The sequence below is a fragment of the Vipera ursinii genome, assembly GCF_947247035.1.
Source record: "Vipera ursinii genome assembly, chromosome: 4".
NCBI classification, from domain to species: Eukaryota; Metazoa; Chordata; class Lepidosauria; order Squamata; family Viperidae; genus Vipera; species Vipera ursinii.
In genome coordinates, this window is record NC_139514.1 from 85,231,343 (window position 1) to 85,252,510 (window position 21,168).

The 21,168-nt window shown below is 40.0% G+C and overlaps 1 protein-coding gene across 1 annotated transcript in view; it reads right to left on the reverse strand.

The window, feature by feature from the left end:
* AFF3 (ALF transcription elongation factor 3) overlaps nt 1-21,168 on the reverse strand; it is a gene marked incomplete at both ends in the record, with an annotated part of 292,751 nt that overhangs the window by 93,087 nt on the left and 178,496 nt on the right. The window contains 2 exons of the mRNA XM_083361292.1: nt 6,388-6,439; nt 17,765-17,801. Of these exons, the coding sequence (XP_083217418.1) occupies nt 6,388-6,439; nt 17,765-17,801 (89 nt within the window). The remainder of the gene's footprint in view (nt 1-6,387; nt 6,440-17,764; nt 17,802-21,168) is intronic.

Below are 21,168 nucleotides of genomic sequence, written 5' to 3' on the forward strand. Positions count from 1 at the left end.
AAGTTTGGCATGTAACAAATCAGCAGATGGTTCAGGATTTTAGAATTTTGTAACACTTTAGTGTGAACTCTCTATTTCTTAATTTTGTTGTACAGCTGTGAAGGGATCCTAGTTAAGTGTTTTCTTTGACCCTGAATCCTGGGCAGAGATCATGCAACCATGGGCCCAGATTGTAAAACTGAAAGTTCCCAGCAAAATGCAGGGATACATTATAATTCTTTGAATAAGCATTCTTTGGTTTGTTAAAAGACAATGAGAAACCAGAAACAATGAGTTTTAGTTCTCTTCTTTCCTTTTGGGAAGGGAACACTGGAGTAATGTGATAGGAAGAAGATGATTCCCTCCACTGTTTTCTTAAATGTAAATGTTCCACTCATGAATGGTTCCTTGCCTAATTCAGGAGCACAATAAACCTGTCCCTGAAAGTAATGTTTGAAAAAAGCAGTAAAACCAATGAAAATATAAATTAAGTTCCACTGTTCCTGTATATAAACAATTTGTGTGTGGAACTTGAAATATCCACTAATAATTTAAATTTGTCTCTCTGAATTTACATCAAGGACACAATGATTTCCAGCAAATTACTTTGCAGATTTTCTACATACATTTTATATACTATGGGGGATAAATAGAAATAATTGGTACCTTTTTAAAAAAAAGTAAAAAAAATCCTTAATTCTTTGTGTGTGTGTGTGTGAATGTGAAAGGAACAACCAGTTAACAACTCATTTTCAAGAATGACATTAACTTTTATCTGACATGAATAAGTCCTGCACAATACTGGAAATCTATTGTAATAGTGAAATGTTGAAGCATGTGTTTTGTGGTCCTATCAACTATATCATTCTCTGGTGTATGTTTTCCTCCCTGTCTTCCCTGTAATACTCCCCAATGACTAGAGTAGGCATGTCAAAACTGCAACATCACATGACGTTGCGTGACATATCGCAACTTTTTCCCCATTGCCGGCAATGGGGTGGGCGCAGTTTCAATATGATGCATTCGGCCCGTGGGCTGGCAGTTTGACATGCCTGGACTACAGGCACAAGCCAAGAGTGGGTCATTCCCCACTTGCCACCAATCATCAGAGAAACCAGTCCCATCTTTTTTCTGCCATTTCCTCACTGCCTTCTTCTCATCCCCAGTCTATGGATTAGATTAAGCCATTATTAGCTGTATACGTGTGTGCATGCCTTCAAGTTAATCTTGATTTCCACCAACTGCTTAGACTAGTCCCTGCAATTTTCTTGGCAATATTTTGAAAAATGTTACCCAGGTCTCCTTCCTAGGGCTGAGAGAGTGTGACTGGCACAAAGTCACCCAGCTGGCTGTTCCCTAAGGTGGGACTAGAACTCACAATCTCCATGTTTCTAGCCTGCTTTCTTAACCAGTGCACCATTCTGGCTCCCCTCATGATTAGCTGTCCTGGAAAGTTGTCCTGATTTCTCCTTATTTTAACACTATGCAACAGTAGTTGCTTTAAAATATATACAATCTGTTATTTTGCCATCCTTTTCACTGGAGATGACACTGGTAACCAATTGGGAATATACATATAGAGGTGTTAATGTGGCTGATTTGGCCACGCCCTATCATCTTTATCCCTGAGCAGCCTTTATTACTTCCGTTCTGTGGCTGTATCTCTGTGAGCTGGAGAGAAATGATATTAAAAATACTTGGTGGGTGTTCTTGCTAAGAACATGGCATGGAGGTGTCCAGAACATAGCATGGAGGTGAATTTGAATTGAATCAGAGTGATTTATTCTTAGGAGTGAAGCAAAAGCAATTTTGCTTTAAAAAAAGAAAAAAATCCTAACACACAAAAAAGAAAGAACATTCTTCCTTCTTTTAAGTTGTCATTATTTGAAGGAGTTGGGAAGAACAATTTAAATCTCAAGGAGACAAGCTCTCCAGAAGCCTTTAAATAGTTTACATTTACCCTGACAGTTTAGGCATTAAGAAAAAGAGTTGTCACAGTGTTAAGTATCTGCAGGCTGCTGTATTAATAATAGCTTTTGGCCACTGCAGTTCATGTAGTTTAAGAAAGCTTTAGCTGTGGGAAGAGTTTTATCCAGGTCTTAGGAGTTTAGAATAGCTATGCCTGGGCCTCTTTGTGTTATTTCCATTTTTCCTTCTTCAACACAGCTTTTGGTGAAAAATGTGACATTTACCAAGAATTGAAAATTATCAGGAAGGTGGTTTGATATTCAAGTGCTCTCTTTAATAAACAGTCAGAAATCATATTTAATTGGAAACCTAAGCAGAATCTGGCTATTATATTTTTTAAAAACAGTAACTCTTTGACACTGAAGAATTTAATATTGCCTGCTTAGTGATGTTATATACAGAGACACTTTTTCAATGAACCAAATAAAATAAATAGCCTTCAGCCAAATAAACTATACTTTTGATTGTCTGTGCAGCACAGACATTTGCTATCACAAACTACTCCTGCTTCACCAAAACATTTGATATGAAATTATTGTGAAATTATTGAAAGTATTTTGGTGGAGTATTTTCTTGTTTGCATCTGATAAGGAATTGCTGTTTATATCACAGTGTAGTAATTCATCTCAATGCTGCAATTTAGGGAGATTATTTTTAGAAACCATGTCCAACATACTCACAACAATATACGCCTGTTCTCAAAACTGATTCTGCTTTGTAGCACTTGCTAGAATGATCATGTGACCTTACATATCTGCATAATCATTTAGGAAAAGCAAACGTTCACCAAAGAAAGGTTTGTATAAATACTATTAGAATTGCCAGATGTCAGGTACCAGCAAAATAATACCTTACAGATTAATTCATTATAATTCAGGTGTGTTATTTTCTGAAGGATATATTCTATATCTAATATTATATATATAATGCTTCCTTGACTCAAATTCCCATTTATATTAATAAATATATTTGCATTGCACTTGTGTGAGGAACACAAGATCTGACCTGGAAAGTTAATACAACCCAGGTGGCTAGAAAGGCCCAACAGAGGCTTCACTTTCTCAGGGTCTTGCGGAAGAACAGGGTAGAACAACGGCTAATGACCCTCTTTTACCGGTCTACTATAGAGAGCGTCCTCTCGTATGGTATTGTGGTTTGGTATGCTGGTCTGACAGCCGCAGATAGGAAAGTATTACAGAGGGTGGTGAGTACAGCACAAGACATTGTGGGCTGTTCCCTGACACCACTGGATGACATCGCCAGGGCTCGTTGCCTTGGAAGAGTGAGGAAAATTCTCAGGGACGACTCACACCATGGACGGTATCTCTTTACTCTCCTACCATCGGGTAGGAGATATAGGAGTATAGCCAGCCGCACCAACAGGCTGAAAAAAACCTTTTATCTGTGGGCTGTTAGGCTTTTGAATGAGAAATAACTTTTGTGAATTTTATGCAGAATTGACTTGGGAGGCTGGTGTGTGGTGTAGTTGGTTCATATGGTGTAGTAAGATGGAGGGTTTGTTGTCACTGTGTGTTGGGGGGTGGGAGCACAAAGGGAGGCTCAGCTAATCTCAATGTATACAGTTGTACTTTGACAATAAAGATTCATTCAACACTGAGGTACTTCCAGGTCAAAAGGATTAGCTGGTCACATCACTGTTGTCTAGAGACCCCCAGGTGGGGGAAAACTTCCATGTTTCCGGCAAGAATTGGAGTGAAGGACTGGAGCTCCTTCCACCCCATGGCAATACTGCGGTCTGAAATGTGGGCTTGCTAAACTTCAATCCAGCATTGTAACCACGTGAGCCACCACGCTCCTAGTAAATATACTAGATATATACTACTTCTCAACAAATTGCTGTCGTAACATGGATATTCTCTCTCTCCTTCTCTCTCTTTCTCTTTCATGGAGATATTTAGTATAAATACTGTATACTAGATATATATTAAATGTGCCCTTGAAAAAAGAGAGAGAGAAAAGAGAGAGAGAGAGAGAGAATACAGTATCTATGTTATGACAGCAATTTGTTGAGAAGTAGTATATATCTAGTATATATATTTATTAGAGGAGCGTGGTGGCTGCTCTTATGCCTAATGTTCTGTACAGATAAAAGGACAAATTGATCTTGGTATATCTGCTTTATAGATTGGAACATAGTTCTGTAAAGACTGAGTGGTCTGATGTTCATTTTCTGCAATAATTAGTATATATATATATATATATATATATATATATATATATATATATATATATATATATATATATATATACACGTGTGTTTGTGTGTGTAACATTTTCTTTAACAATTATTTAACTATTTCATATACTCCCAAATATACAGTATATCTTTTACATTTTCTTTAACAATTATTTAACTATTCCATATACTCTCAAATGAAGTTGTAACTAACAATACATTTTCAACTTTTCTCTTACTGACTTACATTTAAAGTTTTGAACTATATTTCAAAAAAGCCAAGTTAAAACCCTAGCTTATGAAACTGACCCCCACCCCCTTTGAATTGGATAGATTTGTTTCTTGTTATCTTTACTATATTTACTCTCCTTTTTTGTTTATCTTATTTTTAAGTTTTTATTTGTAACCACTCAGAGCCAATGAACTTTAACATATAAAGTTAATAGATAATAAATACATGTATTCAAATTTGATTTTACCAAAATGAATATAGCATAAAGCATTTTCTATTCCTAACAACAGCTGAAATTATTAAAGATCACATTTAAAGAACAAAAATATTCTAAACCAGGGCTTTTCAACCTTTTCACCCATTGTACCACTTTTAGGATATGGCAACATCCGAGTACCATCAGTTGCCTAGCAAGGTGTCAAAAACTTGATGACCAAAAAAAAAAGAAAAAAAGTGATGAAGTACAGGTAGTCTTCGACTTACAACAGTTCACTTAGTGATTGTTCGAAGTTACAATGGCACTGAAAAAAGTGCCCTTCAAGCCACAGCCGAGAAAGACACCTGCCTGCCTGCCTGGCGGCGCTCTTCCTCCTGTCCGAGGTTTTCATTGTTGTGAGCATTTCTGTTGAGGATTGGCAGCGGGGAGGGGTATTTGGTTTTTATTCCCCCCATCTGCTGAGTGGTTGCAGCAGGTTTTGGTCCCTTCACATGTCCCTGGGACACTGTGACCATCATAAATATGAATCAGCTGCCAAGCATCTGAATGAAAATCACAAGTCCCTGGGGATGCTGCAACATTCCAGCTGATTGGCGCTTCTTCTGGGCTCAGAAGCACCAGGATCAGCACCGAGCTCTAGCTGTAGCCTGGTGCTGATCCTGGAGCTTCCACTGAGCTCTGACAGCCCTGAAGAAGCACTGATCCTGGCACTTTTGCATAGCCCTGACAGCCCTGCAGGTCCAGCCATCTCTCACTCAGGCTTGTGCGGTGCTGCCACCAGTTCAGCTCATTCCTCTCCCCTACTACCACTTTTCTAGGATGGTCGCATACCACCTGCCAAGTGCCAATGTATCACAGGTAGTACACGTACCACTGGTTGAAAAGCCCTGTTCTAAACCAAAGCACAATATATTAGGGTGTGTGTGTGTGCGCATGCATGTGTGTATAGGCTGAAATATACATGACAATTATTAATCAACAATCAGATTCTTAATTATTGTTGCTAATAATTTTTACAGGAAATGGATCTACATAGCTATATCAAACATCACTTTAGATTTATTTGATATATTATTTTATTCTAAATTGTTGTTAAGAACATGTAGTGCCAAATAAACATTATTAGACATAAGTATTCCTGGTCATAATAAAAATGGCAGGTAGCACTTAGAAAAATTGTTTGACATGGCAGACTACCACTAAACCTACCATTGTTTCATTAGAATAAATCACATTTTGTAATCTATTGTACTACTGATTTTCTTTATTCAGAATCCTCAACCAATTGTGGAAATCGCATTAATTCTTTCAGCTGGATTTCAGCAACTGAAAGATGAAGCTGTAATCTTCAGCCACTGAACATTACAATAATATATCATAAGTAACATATGCCATATGTTTTAGTCAGAGAGAAAAACTCCTGTTGTCATATAAAAGAAATCTTTAAATCTTTTATAAAGTGCTGATTCAAAAATGTATATATTGGCATTGCTCAGTCTCTTTAGAAATCAAGGATTTTTGTGCTACTAGCTAATTGCTATAACTTCCACTGAAATGGTATTCCAAAGTACCAAAAGTACAGTAATACCTTAAATCCAAAAGAGATTTGTATCTTAAACAGATCCTTGGAGAGAGGGTCCAAAAAGCAAGATGGCAGTGGTGCATGTAAATAAGGAACAGGTCTTTGATTACACAGTTGCAGCCACCACCTTGATGTTTTTGACAAACACATCTTCAGGGACCTCAACAAAAATTACTACCATTTAACAATCCATAAATATTAGGTTGACTTACGATGTATGCAAGGTACAGTCTTCAGGATTCTTTGGCTCAGCATCATCTTTTCCTTGGAAAAATGAAAGAATAGGAATATTAACAAATGAGCCATAATTATAAAAGTTAGGATTAGGGTTAGAGCTGTGGTATAGTTGTGATAAGAAACACAGTTGAAAATGAATAGCAGCATTTTTTAAAAAACCTCCATATATTTAAGTCAGCAATAAACATGAATTTTAATAAGCTAAGGATCATGAGTTATGTAACTGCGGCACAAAGATTATAAAATACATTTCTCTACTTGCATTGTACCCAAGATGCTGCTTTACTGCATATTCTTTTTAAATATAGTACACGGAGGCAGCGTATTTTCCAAAGTACCAGTTGTTAGAGAATAGTTTTGTTTTACTAGATAGTTATCTCTCCATCTTTTCAGTACTATGGTGAATGGATCAGTATGATTTCCTTCTAAACTGTCCTATGTCTGATCTCAAGTCACGATCCCCCCAAAAAAACTTGTCAAAGGACAATTCTGCCCTCAAAAGTATTGGTTTTGGGGGTAAATTATGTAAGACAGTAAAATATTGTGGCACCTTAACAACAAACTATTATTTTACTCTAAGGTCAATCTTAAATTCTTTGAAGTATTAGACATGTAGTTTCCAGGCAAAAGTCAAGTATGATTTCTCAAAATATTTTTGCAAAAAAGTGAATTAACAATAGGGAAGATAGTTTCACTTGGCCTGATATGATAATGGGATGTTTCTTTAAATGTGTGGCTTTCTATTATGTAGAACTACAATAAATAAATTGGAATCGTTCCTTTTCTCTTTTTTTACAAATTTTATTGATTTTCTAATATTACATTCACATATTTGAAAAGCAACGTGGTGGCTGGGTAGCAGTAATTCAATTACATACAGATATCATTAGTACAGATTTCAAATTGCTACCATAAACATTTCCTCTCTTTTTCCCTTCATATATACTGTCTATTTGTAAATTTAAAGACAAGTTTCATCCTATCAATCACATAGAAAATAACTTTCTTACATATATCCATAGTTTTTAGTTTACATATATTCTAATTGTTTTAACATACAATCTTTTAGACAATCAATGACCTAATAGACTTTTCAATTTTAATTTCCATTAACATTTAGATTTAATGTTTGATATTTATCATTCCCAAGATTTTTAATATACTCCCAATTCATCTATCACCATTCCTCACAAAATCTAATATTCAAAATACACATCCCATTTACTTAACTTCTCACCCTCTATGTCAACAAATTAAGGATACAATATGATATCCTTCCTTTTTGCTAATTTTCAGTTGTTTTTTAAGTAATCAAAATTTCTTTTTATTTCAATATTTAATACTTTCTTTCTTCCTCTTTCTATCGCCTATCTCTTTCTTAAACTGATAATTTTCATTTTTAACATTCCATATAGACCTATTTATTATTTTCAACAATAGGTTTTTAGCTTGTCTACATTCTTCACCTTTACATGACCTTTATGCACAAATCAATATTCAAATTAGCTATTAATATTTAAACTGCTAAATTTTAATGACCAAATTTTTTTCTTTATCTCAGTTCATAACAATGTCTTGTGTTCAACATACACATCTTATCTATTTAAGTACATTCTGTTTCAGATTTCAATAAGATGGTTGAAAATCCATTCTTCTTGAGTCTTATTCTGGCTTTTTTTCCTTTGCCAAATCATCTTCCATGTCCTTGTTTTTAGGTCATTGAACCAATCTCCTTGTAATATCATGTATATTAATTTATATTGGCAAAACCATGATTGCCATTTTTTGAGAGGACTTGTAGGTCTAGGGCACAGGTCGGCAACCTGCGGCTCCGGAGCCGCATGCGGCTCTTTGAGCCGTCTCTTGCGGCTCCCAGCCGCCTGGTGCGCGCGCACCTCTTCCAACGGGCAGTGGTGCGCGCGCACCTCTCCAAATGGAGAGTGGCACCGCCCGTTTGGAGAGGTGCACACGCACCTCCCCGAATGGGCGGAGGTGCGCGCGCACCTCCCCAAACCTTTGGAGAGGTGCGCGCGCACCTCTCCGAATGGGCAGGGGCGCCGCTCTTTGAGGAAGCTGCCGCGGCCCGTCTGCTAAGCTGCCGCTTTCGGCAGCTTCACAGACGGGCCGCGGCGGGCTTCCTGAAAGAGCGGCACCGCTGCCCATTCGCGCGGAGGTACGCGCGCACCTCCGGTCGTTCGGAGAGGTGCGCGCGCACCTCTCGGAATGGGCAGGGTCGCCGCTCTTTGCGGAAGCTGCCGCGGCCCGTCTGCTAAGCTGCCGCTTTCGGCAGCTTCACAGACGGGCCGCGGCGGGCTTCCTGAAAGAGCGGCACCGCTGCCCATTCGCGCGGAGGTACGCGCGCACCTCCGGTCGTTCGGAGAGGTGCGCGCGCACCTCTCGGAATGGGCAGGGGCGCTGCTCTTTGAGGAAGCTGCCACGGCCCGTCTGCAAAGCTGCCGAAAGCGGCAGCTTTGCAGACGAGCCGTCGCCATCGGGCAACCGGGAACCGGTTCCATCTCATTTTTAAAAAAATGGCAGCCGCGTGCGTCCGCGCATGCGCAAAAAACCTTTTTGCGCATGCGCGTGCATGGACACACGCACGCGGCTCCCTCTTTTTTTAATTTGTGATGGAACCGGTTCCCAGTGGCTCTTTTTCTTTTTTAGGTTGCCGACCCCTGGTCTAGGGGGTCGTCTCTTTATTCTTCCATATCGACGTAGTTGTTCTGAATTGTTTATCTTCTCATTCAACTGTTCTTTTTCTAGATCGTCTAGTTCCTTTTGAGTTGTATAAGAAACCTTTTCCTTTTTCTAAGTTGTCAATGTCTTTTCTGGATTTTCAAATATCAATATTTGTTTAATAGTAGATTCTTCTGTCATCGTACCTGAATGTTTCATTTTTTCTATTTTATTTTGTATAGATGATCCTTTAGATGTGGTCAAAGTTTGGGCTTTCATATCTGGGCTATCTTGTTCCTTCACATAGCCTCTTAGTATTTCATTGGTTGTGGTAAGAATTTGGATTAGTGTTTTTAACATAGCGAGAGTTTGTTGATCTTCATCCATAAATAAATTTTGTTCCTGGTCTTCTTCCATATTGGTATTTTAAGCTAAAGGCTTTACACTTAGAAAATCCAAAAGAGAGAATTTTTTTTCTAGGTAGGGTACACAAAGCCTTTCACAGCTGTTGTTTCAAAGTTCTCAAGGTTATGTATCTTATCTATTTCCCTGGACAGCCAGCCAGGCCCCTTTTAAAGTTTCCCTTTGAGCCCCAAAGTTGTCTTAATCTTTTCAGTTTTTCTTTTTCTTTTTCATAAGAAAGAATCCAGATTTCCCACAGAAGTAGACAATGAAAAATAGGTAATAAAAAATCTTTCAATCCACATGCTTTGAGAAATAAAGTTCCAATTGGGATTCACTTACTTCTTCAATGTTTAAATTGTCCCTGGGTATTTAGTTGCCGCTCTTTCTAGAGGGAGGGCAAAAATCCCCCTTCCCTCACCACAGGGGTGGGGGAAATGCTTAGCAGCTTAAAGAGGTACAGAAAGTACAGAGTGCAAAAGAGGTAGATTTCACCCAGTCTCTTCCACGCCGCTTTAAGAGTTGCCTGGTGGAAAATGTGACTTCGGCTGTTCACAGCCTAGGGACGAGCCATAATGGCCGGTCCTTTCGTTCGCCGGTATGGAGGGATTGCCAGGTCTAACGGGAGAGTTGTGGCTCTCCCGTGATCCAGCGAGCACCCCTCCTCACTGGTCGCCTCTTCAGGGTGACTTTTGGCCCTTTTCAGGGGCCCCCAGTGATGCGAAACTAGATGGGGGAGAGAGAGAGAGAGCAAGTCTCCCAGCCATCCATAGCAGCTGCGTGACAAACCGGAAGCCCTGGAATCACTGCTTTTCTCGCTTTCTTTCTTAAATAGCATAAAGACAATCCATTTGTACTCTTCGGTTCATCACATAAAAAACCTTCTTAGCAAAATATTCTCAACGCAATAAGTACAATAATGTCAAAGTAATCATATTGGGAGAAATGCATGCAATGTGATTGATCAAACCAAGATTGTGCTGGAAGTATGAAGTGTTCTGTGAAGTCATGGATTTGCCCCAATTGCCCCATGTGAAGTCATTTCAGAAAGGTATCATCAAAAGGAATGTAGATGGTGATAAGGTCCAGAAAAGGCATGTATAATCAAAAGCTCCAATCTCTCTGAAATGACTTGCAGTTATCTGGGAGTCTCATTAAAAAAAATGGGATCTTTTGTCTAATACGTTTAGATAAAATTTCACTACCAGTATATAAGAATGGTATGTCCAAATTTTAATCCTGTGTTTTTATTATGCATGTATTTGTTAGCCATCTACACCTTACGTATACAACATAGGCAGCCATATAATTAAAAAAATATTTTTTACAAAATATTTACAAAATATTTAGACTTCTTCAGCTGAGATTATCCCTGAGAAAGTTAAATCTGGTGTGACTATACATTTTGAAATACCTAGGAAAATGACTGAAACATTTTAATATATGCTGGGAATTTTTTTTAAAGTACAGGGTGCTCCACATATACATTTTTCTGTAAATGTATAATTACTTATCTATTTGAAATTCAACAAATAAGCAGAAAAGTCAAACAGCAAACCAGAGTCTTAAGTGGTTTTCCATAAAATGAACCATCTATAAAATGAACCAAAAACAGTGCAGAACAAATTTCTGCTTGTCTATGCTTCCCCTAAAGAGGAAAAAATATTTCCAAAGCTAGTTCTATAGCATTCATAATTGCAGAGGGTACAGAGAACAGAGCGAATGGTGTAATTTCAGGAGACAGGCAGTTGCATTTATCCTACTGGAGAAATAATTGTTAAATGAGATTCAACTCTTAAATTTCTCATTCCTTATGAAATGCCTTGCATTATAAAATTACTGGCTCCTGAAATATTTACCTGCACCCAGTGCTAGGATCCCAAAAAACCCTGAAATCTCAGTGTTTATTCTGAGAAATACATGGGGAATATGCATATTTACTACACCTAACTGATCCCTGCCAAACCAGGCAGAAGCAACAAAGTGTCTCTAGATACCTCCCTGGTGCAGACTGTCTGGTCCATCAACTTAAAAATATTTTTTAAAAAGGACTAAAAAGGAAGCAAACTCCCTTCTCACATCAATATATCTAGAATAAACAATGCCTTTGGGTACTACAAAGGTCCCAATGGAATGACATAGATCATCCTGGAGGGCTACTTTGCTCTTAGGTAAATTGATGTTTTGCAATTGCTCTGCCCATTGGGAAAAGCCACTTTGTGAATAGAAAGCAATTGTATAAGTGCATCCAACACAAGCTTGCAAAATTTCAAATGAGTACCTATCTTACAAAGATTGTCTACCCATGTTCTAAACCACATTGCATTAAATATTACTGAAATGTAGTAGTTAGCATATTCCCTTTCTTCTTCTAGTGCCGAGTTAATAAGAGGTGCTCACAATCAAGAAAGTTAGATTTTCATTGTCTTATTAACTAGTATTATTGAAATGGAAAGATGAAGTAGGTAGAAGGGAGAGAAAGAAGGCTGAATGATAGAAATTTTGACAACTACCAAAAATAAGACCCAGTCTTATATATATTTTTTGCCTCCAAAAGAGGCAGTAGGTCTTACTTTCAGGGGATGTCCTATTTTCCCCCCAATACCTGCCTCACCTTGCAGTGGCGGCACCAACAGCCCCATCCAGCAGGACCCTGCATGGCTGCTGGACCACTCCTGTGGTCACTCTCAGTTGCTTGTGGCAGGAGGTCACATAGCCCACCATGCCATGCTGCCGCCACGGGTGAGGCAAGGTAGGGAGGGGGTGGAGCTGCCCCAGCACCCCATAGGCGTCCAAACACTTTTCACCCAGAAGGAGACTGGAACCTTTGTCTGCTTGCAAATGGGGCACTTGGAAACGGAGTGATTTGCCCAGCTGCAATATTCGAAAGTGAAAGTTTCCAAGGACAACCAAAGTCTTACCTGAGTCTGGGCTTCAAGCCAAGTTCCTTTAATAATAAATTGTAGTGCCATAGCTCTCCACTAGATGTCATTAATGCCATCTTCCAGCTTTTTAAAGCCAAATTTATATTACAAACTTTTCAAGTATCTTTTCTAAAAAAAGTTTCAAAAATACAGCTATATATACAGCTATATATCTGTATTGGTTCCAAATTAATCTTGTAATTTTCTGTTTTCCCCCAAGCAGTTAGTTCACTGCTTTTCTTTTCCTGAGGGAATGGGGCGGAATTTCCCCTACCATCTCATCAGGGAGGATTCTTTGCTTTAGGCGTTTTTATTCCAGGAAAAAATCTTAAAATCTAAAGAGAGGATATAGTCTCACCCAGTTCCATCCCCATTGCTCAAAAGTTGCTCCTTAATGCTTATTTTCTTTAGTTGTCAGCAGCTTCTGACTGGCCACTGAATTGTAGTCAGTCTTTCCCCCACTGGTTTGGGGGGCTTCCTTGGATCCAGTGGAGGGGCTGCCACCCCTTCGCAATCAACATGGGTCCCCTCCTTTGTCACCTCTCCAGTGTGACCTTTGACCCTTTTAAGGGTCCCTAGCGGGACAAAATTGAACACAGAAGAGGGAGTCCCTCTCTTCCTGTGCCTGTTATGGTGCGATGCCTAACCACAACTGACTCATATTTATGATGGTTACAGGGTCCCGGGATCATGTGATCACCTTTTACAACCTTGTGACAAGTAAAGTCAATGGAAAAACCAGATTCACTTAAACAACCATGTTACTAATTTAACAGCTGCAGTGATTCACTGAACAAATGTGGCAAGAAAAGATATAAAATCGGGCAAAACTCACTCAACAAATTTCTCATTTAGCAACCCATATTTTGGGCTTAATTATGGTCTTAAGTTGAGGACTACCTGTATTGTGTTTTGAAAACTAGCATCCTTTTTCTAGGGTTCTGTTACATTGGGATGGCTGAACAGAAATAAGAATCATTAGCTCTTTCCTTTAAACTAAACATGCTACATTTGAACCAAAAAGTTAACTATAGATTGTGAAATAATAATGTATGTTCTAGCTTATTTGAATAATTAGTTGTTAAAACCATATTTGCAATTTAAGGTTCAAATATTGTAACAAGTTTGGTCAATTGAAAACTGCAACAAGTTTTTGCAATGTTTTTCACAACCGTTTCAGTTAGAACATGAGACTGTAGAAATCCAAAGGTTACTCATTTTTGCAACGCTAAAATTATCAGTAAGTTTAAGTGTAGCCCACATTGTGCTTATTTATTTCTTCCCTCCTAATTTGTTGCAAACTAAAGGAAGTTTTTCTCTTTCTTTATATTATTTCTTTAGTTTTTATCAAAGAAAACTCACATTCCAAAGTAATTCAATACTGAATTTCTCCACCATGTTTATTTATATGTGCAGAACTGAGCAGCCACCTGATACTTGAAATGCTGTATAAATGAAAGAAATTACCCCAAAATCAAGAATAGGTAATCCATGCTCAAGTTACTTGCTAAATGGCTTCTGCATAACTTGCTGTGCCAGAAATACATTTGGCCTCACATACAAGGAGGAGAATCATTTCAAACATTATTTCATAAATTCTGGGAACTGAAGTTGATAATGAAGCAATTTGGAGACCAGAACCACAATTTAAAATCTGTTAGAGGTTGTGAGTAATACTAGGTTGAAAAGAGACGGGGAAAAATACAGTCTCTGCAGCAAAACCCTCTTGCCATTTCTCAGAATCATATGGTTTTCCTTATTTTTCTTTATCATCAGTGGAGATTATTAGCCAGGTACAAACCTCTCCATGTAAATCATTCATAAAAAACTATGTTCCTCTTTATTCTCTCTCTCTCTCTCTCTCTCTTTCTCCCTCCCCCCCTCTCTCTCTCACTGCTTACTGGCAATTAAATGCTTACTGGCAATTAAACTGCTCTGCACCACATTGCATTTTCTCAAGTGTTTTTCTTTCCCTGACCATTTTTCAGAAATATGCTAACCCACAGTAAAACAAATGGCTCCTAACATGTTTATGTATGCTTAGCTTGCTCAGCAGATAGTCCGTCTCACAAAAAAATCTTTGCAACAGAGAGGCCATATAGTTTTACAGCATCTACATGGACCTAAATTACTGTTGTTTATATGGATATGCCTATGAGAAAATTAGAAAGACAGAATTTATAAACCTTGTGCATTCATGTCAACACAATTAGTTGGATTCCAATGTAAGTTAACTCCACAGAACAAACTGTATCTGTTTCTTCCTCTCTTGTGTGTCCATAAAACTTCTATAAAAGTCAAAGTTATCCTAAACAATATGAAAAAAGCTATGGCTTGGAGTATAGAAGATTATACAAATTGGATCTCAGGATAGTTCATATACAATAAACCTTCCATATTTCTATTCTCCAGAAGATCCATGATCATCTGAACCTGCTGTGTGTGGGGAGAGCATTAAGTACTTCCAGGACAGGGATGGAAGCTTCAATAAACTTGAACAAATTAATTTATCTTAGGAGCCAGTTCTCTATGTTAGGAAGCTACATTGATTAAAGAAGTATAATATTATAAACATCTTTTATTCCCATAATGGTGAATGTCAGCACAGCAAGGCAGATTAGAGTAAGAAACTAATACCATATGGGTCAGAATTATTATTATTTTTAAAATATGTTTTCTTGATGTTTAATATAGTCATCTTAATATGTGGTAAACAGTGTGCTGTCTGGGTTAGTATTTAAAAAACAATGAATAACAATTAATTTCTATAATTCTATAGTCCATATAATGGCTTTGCTTGATTTTCTCTTCTTCCATTAAAATTCTCTTTTGCCAACCTTAAATTAATACAGTTCTTATTATTTGAATAAATGACAATTAAATATAGACATTTTCCTCATGTTTCTGCAAATAATAACCACATCAATATAAAGCTTCTTTTCTAAATTAGTTACACTTAAGTATTTAAATCTTTTTTCTCATACAAGCTATCCCAACACTTTTACATTTCTCACTTCTTAAAAAAGGGGGAAAATAGAGAAAACATTTCTTTTATATAAACCATCCCAACATTTTTATATTTCTCATGTCAAAAAACAAAACACAAAGGAAAAAAGTACGAAAAAATACTATGTTACTTGGATGGGGTTCATCCCTCTTAAACTAATCTTATATCCAAAATCTTTCTATTTTTAACCATATTCAAACAGATGTTTAATTTTTAAATATTCCCTCTGGTAAATCCTATCATCTAATTTCTTAATTTTCACTTTAGCCTTTTTTTTGGCCCAATATCTTTCCTGATTAATATGCTTCTCTGAATCAAAGAATCTTTCCATAATCTTAAAATTGTTGTTGCAGGTACAAAGGGCAAAACAGGTAAGATGTTTTTATAGGAAGATTTCACCCTCTTTGTATTCATTGAGAATCTTTTCCTTTCTTTCTTTCTTGATTATATTTATCATTTTTTGTCTCTCAAGTTCTCGTAGTTCTCCTGGCAGAATCCATTTTGTCAAATCTTTTTTCTTGTCCTCAAACATATTTTGTAATCTTAGGGTATAGGTTACCTTTTCCATGTCCAGTATTTCCTATATGTTTTTTTCCATCTGAGTTAAGTCATACTTTCTTCTATTGTTAAGTTCCATCTTGAAATCTCTCTCTTGTATTCAGTTGTCTGTTTTTTCTGCTCACTCTATTTTTATTTTCTTAGAATTTTTGTGTTGTAAGTTAAAATTTGAAATTTGTTCATTTATATTTTAAAAGTTATTTTTAATTTACTCATGGTTTGAAATCATTGTTGTTTGGATTAGTTGTAACATACCATAGATCTCCTTCTGGAAAGTCTTTGTTTTTTCTTGGCATATTGTTTCTGCAGATCTCTGCTTTTTCATGATAGCTAAAAATCAGGGTTTTCCTTTCTCTGCAAACAGCTTTAGAGTCACAGTTGAGTTGGTATTTGTAACCCAGAAAGGTCAATTTTTTTTTAGAGTTTATAATTCTCACTTTGTAGATAGCCCAAAATGTTTTCTTCTTTTTTGTCACAGATGTTCTCTGTTATTAAGACACTGAAGATCACCAAAACCAAATTATCTTTTTTTGGGCTTTGCCAGTCCCTGTAATAAAGCAACTGCTGTTGTATATTTTCATCCACCACTAGATGTCAGCACCAGTCAGTAATAGATAATTGTTTACTTCTATTTTCATGATTTAAAAGGAAAATCTTAACAGATTCCATGGATTTCAAACTTATCCAAATTAAGTCTTATATTCATTTAATTTCAGTATATTTCTGTTTCCCCTGAAAAGTTTAAATCTCCCCCCTTCCCACTTTCAGAGGCTTTTTGCTTCTTTGGGTTCACCCCCCGCCCCAGGAAATCAATTTTCAAGTAGAAGAGAGAAAATCACTATTCTTACCTAGCTCCAAACACATTGTTTACAGCAGGGGTGTCAAACTGCCAGTCTGCAGACCAGACACATCATTGGGAAACCACGCCCACCCCATTGCCGGCAATGGCAAAAAAGCTCCAATACATTGTGCGACATCACGTGATGTCATGAGTTTGACATGTCTGGTTTTACAGTCAGCTTAAAGTAGTGCTTTTGGGCTTCGACTGCTTGTAGCTTAGGCTAGATTCTGAAGTTAAGCTAGCTTTTCACCTGCTGGTTTCTGGAGGGCTTTTCCCAAACTGGTCGGACCGCAATCCGCAATCAGCTGGACTTCCTTCCTTCTTTCTTTGTTGCCTCTATGAGGCAACTTCAGGCCCATTTAGGGTCCCTGAGCAGGTAGAAATCAGCTGTAGGGTGCAGAGCCCTATGATCCTTCGGCTGCTGCTCTACTGCGCAAAACTGAAAACCCAGGTCAGAATTATTTTTATTATAATAGCTATAGTAATAGAATTTTGCAAATCTGAATGTGTTCCCCCTCCTTCTCTTTATATACATGTAAATTAGGAAGGGGTTTGTCTGAGAAGAGTTTCTCAAGTTATTTTCTTGGCTTAGCTCAAGCCTCTCTTATCTGACTGCTGCATTAGTACCTGTTCTCCCTCCTGTCCTTCAAGGCCATTCCCTATGCCCTTAAAGCATAAGATAAATTTTCAAATATCTCATAAAAACCAGAGCATTTATCTCAAGTTAAGATATATATATCTAATTTAATTTTTGGAGACCAGAACTACAATTTAAAAGTTGGCAGAGGTTGGATCAAAAGGATTTCCAGTTTAAAAAAAAACAGTAATGGCCACATTCAAAATATATTAAACACTGGTTTTTTTCCTTGCCAATTTTTATTATGGTATATTCAACCTATCATGATTTCCATCAAATGCAACTGTGAAGTGAAAATTATTCTTACTTTGATTGCTGTATCCTGTAGAAACAAGCTGGGAGTCCTAAAGAACAAAGACATGGAAGTGATAATTAAAAACATGGAATGGTACCATGACAATAGATTATCTTAACAATAGTAAAGTTTGACACACATGACAGAAAGAGTAATTCTACTGTACAGAGTATTTGGACCACTCTTTTTTATCCCTAGCAACAAAAAGACTATGTACATCTTGATAATCTCTTTGAATATTCTTTGGCAGAATTTCATCCATGCTAGAAACTCATCAGGGTTTTCCTCCTCTGATCCATTGCTGAAGACAACTGATATATGGGAGAGGCCCTCATCTAAGAAAAAAATTCCAAAAATCACTTCCAAAACAATCAAGCACTCCAGCTGTCACTTTATTGCTTCTCCAAATGATAATATACAGAGTATATGGTATTTTCCCAGAAATATGTAAGAGTACACAAGGTTATACAAGTAGTAATTATAACCATGGTGGATTACTATATATACTAGAGGAAATTGTTCTAACTGAGCACCATTTGTGAAAAGACCCAGTTCTCTTATTGGTGAATATCATGTAGCAGAATTATGGGAATGCTAAATTAGTCACAACTGTACAGGCAAGTGACTGCTGACTGCACAATAGCATTTAGCTTGGATCATGATGACAGTAGCTTTAACTGAGTACTGAGCAACTCACATAAACTCTGCAGGCTATTGTGTAACTTAATAAATTAAGCTGTTAGTGAGTTCACATGGTTTGGGAAATGCTTGGGGCACCATGAAGCAAGAAAGTTTGGGAATCTCTGCCTTATGCTACTCTTTGCAAATTTCTGCCTTGGTCCATAGGTCTGATGTACAACGCAATCTCCACATACCAGCACCAGTGTTTACACTTCCGGTTTCAAGATGGCGGACGTGCAGGCGGATCTGTTAGGGTGAGCTCTGCAAGTCTCAGAAAACAGGCGTCCTAGGAGCCCCCCAGGGGTGTTTATACCCTCTGGGTTGGGGGGATAGTGAGGGCAACGATTTGGCAGTTGAATGGTGTTGGACTGCTGGTCTGCTGCCGGTTCTGCTGCTTTCCCGGACTGGATGTTTGCGGCGCCTCCCCGCTGCTTCGGGCGTTTTCCGGGCCGTTTTCGCGGTACCTGGCGGTTTCGGCGGCCGGCGGCGGCGTTTTCGGCGGTGGCGGAGCCGGCGTCCTTGGATGGTCCCTGGCTGCTAGCGGTCTCGGCGGAGGCGCTTCGGGCCATTTCGGGCCGCTTCTGTGGTTGGCTTGGTCTGCCTTCGGCTGTGGCGGCGTCGGCGTTCTCGGCTCGTTCCGATGGCGACGGCGACGGCGGCAGCGGCGGCGGCGGCGTTGCTCCCGGGCCGCTCTAGGCCTTCTTTATCATCGATTGCTTGCTTGGTCGTCTGCCTGACCGTTTGCCCACTCCCGCCTGAGCCTTTTTGGCCCGTTTCCCATCGGCGGCGGGAAGGGCTGGATCATTCTTGGTTCCAGCGGTGTCCTGGCGGTGGCAGCAATGGCGGCGGCGTCTGCAGCAGCGCTCCGGTGGTGGCAGCGGCCCTGGTGGCTCAGCGGCGACACTGCACTCAACTTGTCTCTTCCTCTGTTTGCTTTGCTCTTTCCAGATGGCCTGGTACCCTCACTGCTGTTGGTGGCCTCGAAGGTTCCTGGGCTAGCCGGTTAACCCCGGTGGATCCCAGTGGAGCCCAGCGGTCCCTTGAAAGATCTATGCTTTCTGTGGCACCAGTTGTGACTTTGGTCGGTGCCATTGGATTTTTGGACCTAAAAGAATTAGACTTAGCTGATTATAATCTGGAAGGCCCCAATGACTGCAGAACTGGCCATGATCAATCTTCTGGAAAGGCAGAGCAACGGAGGACTCGGCTATTTAGTAGTGCAGACTTTGATGGTGTAATACGATGGATTATGATACTATCACATCTCTGCTTTCGGACTGTTGCTTATTGTCATCCACATATCGTCCCCAAAGGATTCAGAGTTCCCTGGGTACTAGCCACCGTGAGAGGGTGGCTTGAACTTACATCTGCCGCCCCTAGAGGTGAGAGCTCTAGGGGACATGCTGTACCCAGGATGGGTGTTTCGGACCATTCCCCCAGGAATAGGCTTTCCGACTGTCGTGAGAGGACGGTGGTTGGCCTGTCCTGGGGTGGCACCCAGCTGAGTGGCAGTGGCTGGGTGGAAGCTCGGGACACCTATTTGTTCTCTGTTTGGACCCTCCTTAATTAATTGACTATGGACTGCCTGTATCTGGACTGCTCTTATGCCTTGTTTTAGGTACTCCTCTACGGACTTGCTCGCCCTCAGGGGTGCTCCCCCTTCCTGGGGGCGACCCGCCTTTCCAGCCGAGTACAATCTCGAGGAAGGGCCCATTTATTGGGATCCTGAGAGATGGCTGGGCACGGGTACGGGCCTCCGACGTAAACCTAACAAGAGGTCCCTGGTTTGTTTTCTGTCGAAATTTTTTCGGGGGCTAGGGAGGAGGGAGGGTTCTTCTTTTGGTTGTTTGGACGAGGGGGGCAGTCCAACAACCTCTGTTCAGGCCAGTGCCAAGGTGGATCGCGGGGGGGAGGAGCGGGGGTCGGTCGCTTCTGGGGCTCCAGGGCCAGTCGTGGGACTACCCATTCCCACGACGATAGGGAATGGCAGCAGGTGTAGGAACAGAGGGCCGTATCGATCTCAGGGAAGGCCTCTCCTCTGCTTACAAGCGGTGAGGCACTCCGACCCTCTGGTTCCACCCCGAGGTCCCGGGAGTGAGGATGTGCAGCCTCCTGAGCTCCGGCTGGTGTACTTGAATGCCAGGTCGGTCGTTAACAAAGCTCCTCTCGTCCGTGACTTGGTCGAGGGTGAGCAGGCGGACCTGGCTTGCATCACGGAAACTTGGTTGGGCCCAGAGGGCGGCATTCCTCTGGTTGATCTTTGCCCACCAGGTTTCCGGGTGCTGCACCGGCCTCGGGCTCAGGGTAGGGGTGGGGGAGTGGCTGTTGTTATAAGGGAGACCTTGTGTCCACGGGAGGCCACCGTTCCCCAGATAGTCGGGTGTGAGTCTCTCTTTTTGAGATGCGGCCCTGGTGCGCAGTTGGGCTTGCTGCTAGTGTACCTTTCGCCTAGTCACGCAGCAGCAGCCCTGCCTGAGCTTCTCGATGTCCTCTCTGGGTTGGTGATTGAGTTCCCGAAACTTATAGTTTTGGGGGACTTCAATCTACCATCTCTGGGAGGATCATCCGAGTTGGCTCGGGAGTTCATGGCTTCCATGATGGCCATGGACCTGACGCAAGTAATTTTGGGACCGACTCATGAGGGAGGCCACACCCTTGACTTAGTTTTTTTTATCTGGACGGTGGTTAGATGATCTTGGTGGGGGCTCCCCAATTGTTATGCCCCTGTCATGGAC